The 10,127-nt window shown below is 47.0% G+C and overlaps 1 protein-coding gene and 1 long non-coding RNA gene across 3 annotated transcripts in view; one reads left to right on the top strand and one right to left on the bottom strand.

The window, feature by feature from the left end:
- The window catches only part of TUBB6 (tubulin beta 6 class V), a 17,217-nt gene extending 7,941 nt beyond the window's left edge, over positions 1–9,276 (top strand). For both annotated transcript variants that reach the window (XM_047697831.1, XM_047697832.1), the window contains one exon: positions 7,785–9,276. In XM_047697831.1, the coding sequence (XP_047553787.1) occupies positions 7,785–8,848 (1,064 nt within the window). In that variant the 3' untranslated portion in view covers positions 8,849–9,276. The remainder of the gene's footprint in view (positions 1–7,784) is intronic.
- LOC125082344 (uncharacterized) lies at positions 3,230–7,164 on the bottom strand. The gene is made up of 3 exons (XR_007121954.1): positions 5,192–7,164; positions 4,901–4,997; positions 3,230–3,440 (listed from the first exon to the last, which is right to left on the bottom strand). It is a non-coding gene; the product is annotated as an uncharacterized LOC125082344 (long non-coding RNA).
- Positions 9,277–10,127: the final 851 nt, after the last annotated feature.

Consider the following 10,127-nt stretch of genomic DNA (forward strand, 5'->3'; position numbering starts at 1 on the left):
TCAAATAAATAAATAAAATCTTAAAAAAAAAATACTTTAGAGGAAATGGAAGAACTCTGAACTTGGCAAGTCTGTATAAATTGTCAGTATAAGAAAAGAGAAACTTGCACTCCCATAAATAGGACTCACTCATCGAGAAACCTGAAGACCCAATCATTAAAATACAACTCAGTGAACCCTGTTCCCATGGGGAGGGGCGGTTAGCTGAAACACACACACACACACACACACACACACACATGCGCGCGCCCTTATTGGTTCTTGAGAGAGAATGGAAAAACATTACGTAATTGTACATTGTTTAAATTTAAGAGGTTCAGACTCCTACTTGTTACACTGAAGCTTCATGGGAACCCTGTTGGGTTTTATTTCTTACAATGGATGGCAGGCGTATAGATATTAAGTCTGTTTCATAGCTTTTTACCTGCGGTTCGGTCCATCCGGAGACATGTCGGCATGGACGAGGCCTCGTCCATGCACTTGCCAGAGAAGGTTTCTGATAGGACCTTGGAAGCCATGCGCCTTCCCCGTCTCACTTGTCTCTCACCCAGCCCTGACGTCTGCTCAGGGTCAGGCCTCCCTTCCGCCATCACTCCTGTGCAGCTGAGGACCTGTGCAGCTTTTTTTTTTTTTGAAAATATTTTACTTATCCATTTGAGAGAGAGTGAGAAGGAGTGCAAGCACGGGGAGCAGCAGAGGGACTGGGAGAGGCAGGCTCCCCACTGAGCAAGGAACCTGATGTGGGACTTGATCCCAGGAACCCAGAGTCATGACCTGAGCCGAAGCCAGATGCTTAACTCACTGAGCCACCCAGGCGCCCCATGTGGAACTTTTTAAAGAGTCTTCATGAAACAAAAAATATACATGAATAAAAAAGAGGCTTATGAATTTGGACCAAACCACTGAAGTTGTGCTAGGCTAATTTCTCATGGCAGCCACTTAAATGATGGTGGAAGTTTCCTTCGGTTTAATTTATTTGAACTGAAAATGAGAGAGACTAAGAAAGGTCTGGACTCATCTTTCTAGCTGTCAATAAGTGGGACAAAAAAGATTAAGAAGAAACTGACACAGACCCATAGTGACCATTTAATGATTGAATCCACTGCTTTTGTAAACCTTCAAGAATGTTAGAAACAACATCTGGCTTTTAAACTGTCTCTAGGATTGCTTCTTGTATCTGCTTCTTTGTTAGAACATGCGTCCCGACTTTTGATTCGGAATATTTTTAAATTTTGGCAGATTGTGCTGATGTGAGATAGCTTTGATAGTAGTTTTTATTTCTTGTTTTTTTTAAAGATCTTTTTTAATTTACGACCGAGAGAGACGGCGAGAGAGGAAACAAGCCGGGGGAGTGGGAGAGGGAGAAGCAGGCTCCCCGCTGGGCAGGGAGCCCAATATGGGGCTCAATCCTAGGACCCTGGGATCATGACCTGAGCCAAAGGCAGATACCTAAAGACTGAGCCACCCAGGCACCCCTTAATAGTAATTTTTTTTTTAAAGATTTTTTATTTATTTGTCAGAGAGAGAGGGAGAGAGAGCGAGCACAGGCAGACAGAATGGCAGGCAGAGGCAGAGGGAGAAGCAGGCTCCCCACCAAGCAAGGAGCCCGATGTGGGACTCGATCCCAGGACGCTGGGATCATGACCTGAGCCGAAGGCAGCTGCTTAACCAACTGAGCCACCCAGGCATCCCCCCTTAATAGTAATTTTTAAAGCCAACACTGGGGTACCTGGCTGGCACAGTTGGTAGAGCATGCAACTCTTGATCTCAGGGTTGTGAGTTTCAAGCCCCACATTGGAATGGAAACTATTGAAAAAAAAAAATTTTTTTAAGCCAACACTATTTTTAATTAAGAACCCTGAATTGTTTAAATGAATGTACTTATTCTGTTAAAATAGCATGCTTGTTAGAGGGAATGGGGAGGTGTCCAGAGTGCATAAACACAGTATACTGTTTGAGGAAACAGTTGTTTATAAGTCATTCTCTAAAAAGCAAAGAAAAAAAAAAAAAAAGAGGGGACGCCTGGGTGGCTCAGTTGGTTAAGCGGCTGCCTTCGGCTCAGGTCATGATCCCAGCGTCCTGGGATCGAGTCCCACATCGGGCTCCTTGCTGGGCAGGGAACCTGCTTCTCCCTCTGCCTCTGCCTGCCTCTCTGTCTGCCTGTGCTCGCTCGCTCTCACTCCCTCTGTCCCTGACAAATAAATAAATAAAATCTTTAAAAAAAAAAAAAAAAAAAAAGAGGCAGAATTGCCTGGGAGGTGGTTCATCCCCCAGGAGCTTCCAAGCTTCCTGTTTCAGAGTTGGTCAATTACAGTTAACCCCTTGTCATTCCATCTCTAGGTATGGTTTGACGTGGTTTAAAAAAAAAAAAAAAAACACAACACTGATTTGAAGTAACGTATAATTTTAAAAGTGGGTTATCTGCATTTAAGTTTTGAACATGAATATACTTAAAAAAAAAACCCAAAACCTTTTTCTTAACGAATTGCTGGTTGAATTGCTGGTTTATAGCAGTCATGCCCAGAGACAGTGGGAGAGAGTTTTGTGGGAGAAAATGGAGCTCCAGAAAGCCTCTTTCTGCACATGTAACTTTCCCTTCCAGACTTGGGGCTAGAGGGGTCAGGGAGCACTTAATCCCTTATCCAGTGTGAGCAAGAGGTAGACCCGAGGCCGGATTCTGAGAAAACCCTGGGGACCTGTTGCAACCCGCCTACCAAAGCTTGGAGATGCAGCCTTGTGTTCTCTGGGCCTGAGCTGCTGATTAATGTCACAACAGCTCATTACAGAACGTGTTCAACTCATGACCCCCAAATATTTAACTGGGAACATCTGTTGCTATGAGACAGTGGCAAAATATTTTCGGAAGTCACTAGCTTCTTCCTTTTGTCAAAGGCAGAGAAAACCTCATGGTTAATCGTGCTGAAATAGGAAGCCAAGTGATCAGTGTGAGCCGGGGGAGAGTCAAGTTGAGCTTGTCTTGCTGTGGCTGTGCGTCTGCCGAAGCTACCTTCTTGTCAGTAGCTGGTTTCTACTCTAGTCTATTCACATTTTTAAAAAAGACTTTATTTATTTAAAAGACTTTATTTATAAATATTTATTTATTTATTATTTTTAAAGAATTTATTATTTATTTGACAGAGACACAGCAAGAGAGGGAACACAAGCAGGGGGAGTAAGAGCGAGAGAAGCAGGCTTCCTGCGGAGCAGGGAGCCCAAAGCGGGGCTTGATTCCAGGACCCTGGGATCATGAGCCAAAGGCAGCCGCTTAACCCACTGAGCCACCCAGGCGCCCCTCTCCTCTCTTTGCCCCTTTTTGACAACTGCACTTGCATTCTTACCTTTGTGAAGGTGTGCTAGTCCTACACTGAGCTCTGCATGCGAGGCTGGCCTTGCTTTTGTTCCTCCCCATGCCTCTGGGTCATTTGGCTGGGCCACTTCCGCTGGGTTGGGTGGGGAGGGGTAGACAGAGGTTAGTGGGGGGCATAGGAAGGACCATAGCCATATTCGAGTCCATTGGGCTAGGGAAAAATCGAATCTTTATAAAAGAGAATACAGTCACCTCCTAGACAAGGAAGCAGCCACCCAGAGGGCTAAGGGGCCGATGCCCTCCGGGGGATGGGGTGCTGCAAGCCTGGAGGGTCTTGCTCCTGCCCAGCCTGGCTCCTCTTGGAGCCATGGTGCCGCCATGCCCATCATCTTGGGATCTTTGAGCTGATGGGACAAAGACAACAGGAGTGAGAGGCTGAGCTCCCTTGGGAGGAGGGGCTAAGACAGCTGAGCAGGGGGCCCGCTGTGTCTCATTCTGATGGGCACTTCTGCTCTCCTGGACATGTTGCTATTGAATATTAAAATGTGTTTATTGTTTGGATCGTAAAGTTAAAATGGCACGTGTGTTTTTCAAACACGCGAGGATGGAGTATAAAAATGGAACCGCCTCACCCCTTGCGCAGATGACCCTGAGATCTTATTCCCTGGGCATAACTAGTGCTGTACACGGTGCCCGCCTCTTCCCACGTACACGTGCATTTGTGCGCACACACACAGGCAGGCAGTTGACTTGGCTTTCAGAAAAAGGGATCATGCCACACATACCCTTTTGTGGCTTTTTGAAAAGTTCGTCAAAGTAACTGGGATGTCTCCTGCGACCGTTACAGTGCCTTTCTGCCGAGCGGCTATCCTCATGGAGAAATGCCCCTACTTACTGACATTTTAAAAACTTCTCTTAGGGGTGCCTGGGTGGCTCAGTGGGTTAAGCCTCTGCCTTCAGCTCGGGTCATGATCTCAGGGTCTTGGGATCGAGCCCTGCGTTGGGCTCTCTGCTCAGGAGCCTGCTTCCATTCTCTCTCTCTCTGCCTGCCTCTCTGCCTACTTGTGATCTCTGTCAAATAAATAAATAAAATCTTAAAAAATAAAAAAATAAATAAAAACTTCCCTTAAAGGCATGTTTTCATATTTTAATTTTCTCTTGATTATCATCAGAGAAATGTTTGTTGAGTTAACATTTTATAAGCAATATGTCATGTTGAAACTTAACTATCCTCTTATCCCATCTTTTGGAGACAACCATGGTTATTCATAAGTTCACTGTGTGTTTCTCCAGTTCATTTCTTAAATACATTTTCAGTGTTTTAATAAGGGTTAAATTGTTTAGTTTGCTAGCTAGGCAAGACATTCACTTGGCCCGGGACTCAGAGGGAACAATGGAGTGTTACAGTGTATAGTGAAAAGGTGGTCTCATTCCAACCCCAAGTTGGCGCCCACCCAGGCTCCTTCCCAGAGGCAGCCCTCTAGGATTCCTGTGGTCATTCTGGAACATGCATATAATGCCAGCCAACTGCATACACCATTTAGAACTTTGGGGTTTTTCTCCCCCCTTAGCAATATACTTTGAAAACCTTACCATCTCAGTGCTAGGGCTGATGGCTGCTGTGTTCCTTTGCATAGAAACCATCACGGATTCAACCAGTCCTCTGTTAAAAGAGATTTAGGTTTGTTTCCTTTTTTAAAGATTTTATTTATTTGACAGAGAGAGATCACAAGTAGGCAGAGAAGCAGGTAGAGAGAGAGAGGAGGAAGCAGGCTTCCTGAGGAGCAGAGAGCTCGATGTGGGGCTCGATCCCAGGACCCTGAGATCATGACCTGAGCCGAAGGCAGAGGCTCAACCTACTGAGCCACCCAGGTGCCCTGTTACCTTTTTTCTTTATTATGATTACAAACTGCATGCCATTTTCCACCTGTGCGCATACACCTGTCTAGGCAAATTTCTAGAAGTGAAATTGCTGAGCCCAAGGGGACTAATTTTCAAAGATATGCTAGACTGTTCTCCAGAGAGGCTGGTCCTTGTGTTATGCCTTCCCCACAGTCCCAGTGTATGGAGGGGCCTTTCCCCAGCTCTGACCAACAGGGTTTGCCAGCTTTTTGATCTGTCGGTTTCATAGGGAAGAAGTTGAATCTCTTTGTTTTAATGTACGTTTCTCTTATAAGGAATGCATCAAATATTTAAGTTGTTTGCATTTCCTTCCCTGTAAACTGTTGATATCCTTTGCCCATTTTTCCAAAAGTTACTATTTTCCTTATTCATTTGTAAGGACTTGTATAGATCTTTAAGGAGCGTATCCCTTTGTATGTGATACAAGTACTAGTAGTCAACATTTTAAACTTACTGAAGAACCACAGGATTTTGGTGGTTTTTCTTATTTTACAGATTTCCACTTAACACCCACAGTGCTTAGCACTGATAAATGCTGTGGAAGACTCAAGGATATTTGAGATAAGACCCGTTCCTCCAAAAATAGGCCCTTGTGTAAGGCCACACCCATAGTCCATGGCAGAATCCAGAAGGGGACCAGCAGCAGAGCTCAGTAAGAGAGCCCCAGCCCGAAGTGCACAAATGCCTCCCATTTGCTCGTCTTACCTGATGTAGTGCTGAGCCGCTTCTGGGAGGCAACCTGAGTGGTGTCACAGCTCTCGGGCTCGGCTTCCCACTGGTGTGTCCCATGTCAGGTATGGACCTGCCAGCCCAGAGCGGAGAAGCTGGTCACTGGATGGTGGTTGTGGATTTGCCACCAGCTGGGTGTAGACAAAAATCGAGTGAACGTCTTTGGAATAAGTGGAGAGGAGTCTCTCCAGTAGGATTCCAGCCCTGTCTTAGCTCAGATTGGAAGGACAAACAGCCCTGGGATCTCTTGTTTTCTATGTCCACTTGACGCAATCAGGTCACTCTCTAGCTCCTGTGGTGCATCCTGATCCTTTTCATCCAATAAACAGGGAAAGTTTGAGAGAGATGCTAATGGATTTATTTTTTAATTGCTTATACTTTTTTTTTTTAAAGAACTAGATTTGATATACACCAATTTACTAAATAAACACAATGCCTTTTCATAATCTTCCTTGCTTCTTAAGTAATTCGTGATTTTGGCTGTATATTACATTGCCTTGTTACCAGTTAAAATGAGGAGCAACAGCAGCACCTTGTTTTGATAGTTCATTACTAAATAGATACACTGTATGTCAGAGGGGCAAAGCCAGGCATGGAGGTGGGGGAAAGGGACCGTGTTCATCATGAGCTTGAGGAGGTCAGCACTGTGCGTTGACTTCACTGCTTTTCATCATTTACCCTACAGTGTGCTCTAGAATGTAGTTCTAAGTGGTGTTTCTAATAATCCTTGAAATGTGTATTAACGTATTCATTTGGATTGAAAAAGTCATGTTTTTCTGACAGAAAGCCCAGGGGCACCTGGGTGGCTCTGTTGGCAGAGTCTGCCTTCTGCTTGGGTCTTAATCCCAGGGTCCTGGGATAGAGCCCAACATTGGGCTCCCTGCCCAGCGGGGAGTCTGCTTCTCCCTCTCCATCTGCTGCTCCCCCTGCTTGTGTGCTCGCTCTCTGTCAAATAAGTAAATGCAATCTTTTTTTTTTTTTTAAAGAAAGTCCAGTTTGGAGGATTGCTCTGATGATTAGGACTATCTTTGGCAATTAGAGTATATGGCTTACATTTTTTATAACAGGGATAAGCTAAGCTTCAACCTAAAAATTCTTTCCAGTAAAAATTATTTAGAACATTTAAGTGAAAAATCATATTGGCGGGGGTGTCTCGGTGGTTCAGTTTGTTAAGCATCTGCCTTTGGCTCAGGTCATAATCTCAGGGTCATGGGATGGAGCTTCGTATCTCCCTCTCCCTCTGCCTGCCGGTCCCCCTGCCTGTGCTCTCTCTGTCAAATAAATAAATAAAATCTTTAAAAAGTTACATTGGCAAAATTGTATTGGAATTAATATTTCCATTTCCCCAACTCTTTCCAAGTCTATTGGATTAAAACAAGTTCATATAAGAGGCAACATTCGGGGGTGCCTGGGTGGCTCAGTGGGTTAAAGCCTCTGCCTTTGTCTCAGGTCATGATCCCAGGATCCTGGGATCGAGTCCCGCATCGGGCTCTCTGCTCAGCAGGGAACCTGCTTCCTCCTCTCTCTCTGCCTGCTTCTCTGCCTACTTGTGATCTCTGTCTGTCAAATAAATAAATAAAATCTTAAAAAAAAAAAAAAAAAAAGGAGGCAACATTCAGTAAGTCCTGGTGGCAAAGCCTTTTGATTTCTCCCAGAAACAGAAGAGAAGAATGAGCCAACTCAGGCTGTTTCCAATGCTGCTTCCCATCCAGTTGTTTGGGGCTGAAAGATGTGTTTGTTTTCATCACCCTCTTATAAGCATGAATAGGAGTGAGCTTCCCCTCTCGCCCCCACCCCTGTGCAGACCTACTGAAATCGTGTGCCCCTCTCTTGTGCTTTGTCCCAGGACAAACAGGCGCTGGCAACAACTGGGCCAAGGGCCACTACACGGAAGGGGCCGAGCTGGTGGATTCCGTGCTCGACGTGGTGAGGAAGGAGTGTGAGCACTGCGACTGCCTGCAAGGCTTCCAGCTCACGCACTCGCTGGGTGGGGGCACGGGGTCCGGGATGGGCACGCTGCTCATCAGCAAGATCCGTGAGGAGTACCCCGACCGCATCATGAACACCTTCAGCGTCATGCCCTCACCCAAGGTGTCAGACACGGTGGTGGAGCCCTACAATGCCACGTTGTCGGTGCACCAGCTGGTGGAGAACACTGACGAGACGTACTGCATCGACAACGAGGCCCTGTACGACATCTGCTTCCGCACCCTGAAACTGACCACCCCCACGTACGGAGACCTCAACCACCTGGTGTCGGCCACCATGAGCGGCGTCACCACCTCTCTGCGCTTCCCGGGCCAGCTCAACGCCGACCTGCGCAAGCTGGCCGTGAACATGGTGCCCTTCCCGCGCCTGCACTTCTTCATGCCCGGCTTCGCACCGCTCACCGCCCGCGGCAGCCAGCAGTACCGCGCGCTCACGGTGCCCGAGCTCACCCAGCAGATGTTCGACGCCAAGAACATGATGGCCGCCTGCGACCCGCGCCACGGCCGCTACCTGACCGTGGCCACCGTCTTCCGGGGCCCCATGTCCATGAAGGAGGTGGACGAGCAGATGCTGGCCATCCAGAACAAGAACAGCAGCTACTTCGTCGAGTGGATCCCCAACAATGTCAAGGTGGCCGTGTGCGACATCCCGCCGCGCGGCCTCAAGATGGCCTCCACCTTCATCGGCAACAGCACCGCCATCCAGGAGCTGTTCAAGCGCATCTCGGAGCAGTTTTCCGCCATGTTCCGGCGCAAGGCCTTCCTGCACTGGTTCACGGGTGAGGGCATGGACGAGATGGAGTTCACAGAAGCAGAGAGCAACATGAACGACCTGGTGTCCGAGTACCAGCAGTATCAAGAAGCCACGGCCAACGATGGCGAGGAAGCTTTTGAGGATGATGAAGAGGAGATCAACGAATAGAGGTGCATCCCAGTCTCACGTACCACAAATCAGATGATGTTTCTTTAACTCCGGAGCATCGTGACCCTGATGGCCACCCGTGGTGCTCTGCTCTAAATATGTGGGCATAGGCCTCTCACCAATGCAACAAAATTGCACCGTCAGACATCTGGAACCAAGAAAGAACATCCGAATAGCAGAGAATTGGCAGTCCTACCCAATTTTCTACTGGAGGACTTGAAAAGATAAAGAGGCCATCAGCAGAGGGCGCAATGAATTGACCTCACCTTCTGTCAAGTGTTCAACCATGCTGAGAATTAGCAAGGAAGTTAGAAACAGTGTTTTTCATCCATTGGGATGAAACCTGAAGCTGTGCAGTGTTGCTTTATACTGAAAATGCAATATGGAACTTTACAACAGCCTATTCATAATAAAACACTAAAACCGTTCCTTTGCCTCTTCCAGCCTGTTTGCCTGAAAGATTCGTTTTGTGTTGTTAAATAATGGTTACTTGGGTACCTTGTCTCTTTCTGGGGGGAACTGCTCCTGCCACTCAGTGAATGAACTCAGAGGAAAGTTTCCTTGAACTGCAGACCTTACGGGTGGCAGCCAGAATTTTCCTGAGCATCTGAGTAGCACACATGTAAATAAAAGCCCGTAGTCCCCTTTTGCAACACTTAGCCCTCCCACAGAATCTTTCATCTTCCCAGGTCACGACCTCCTGGGCTGGTTAGTCCCAGCCTTCCCCAACAGTTGGGCTAAGATTTGTCAGAGGAACTACAGAAAATGGCCTCCAGGGTTCCAGCCAGAGCCAGGGGGACACACAAGCTCTTGGTGGGTGAGGGGGCACCTGGCAGGGCCGGCTCGGAGAGCTGTGTGCTTCCTTCAGAAGTGCTGTCAGTGTGGAGGCTGAGGGCTATTTTCTATATAACAAATCACCACTTTACAGTTCCGGTAACTTGACACAACTTCTGTAAGGTCTTGTAAAGCCAAACTCCATAGGACATGACCAGGCTAGTCCTATTATAATTAGCAGATATTGCTGTTCACCAGTTTCTGGTTTATTTCTCCTTTCTGCCCCTTTGAAGTTAGCCGTGAACATGACTTTGGTTTGGCCAAGAGAATGTGAGTAGCACGTCTCTTCCAGGTGGAAGGGTCTAAATGCTAGTGCTCAACCCTCAATTCTGCCTCTGACAGATTTCTCCATCAGTCTGGGTCCCAAGAACTGCTGAGCACAGCCCCCTCTGGCCTTTGTTGAATAAGGAGAAAGAAAGGACTGTCCTTTGGAGTCATTTTGGCC

The sequence above is a fragment of the Lutra lutra genome, chromosome 12 (genome assembly GCF_902655055.1).
Source record: "Lutra lutra chromosome 12, mLutLut1.2, whole genome shotgun sequence".
In the NCBI taxonomy this organism is placed as follows: Eukaryota; Metazoa; Chordata; class Mammalia; order Carnivora; family Mustelidae; genus Lutra; species Lutra lutra.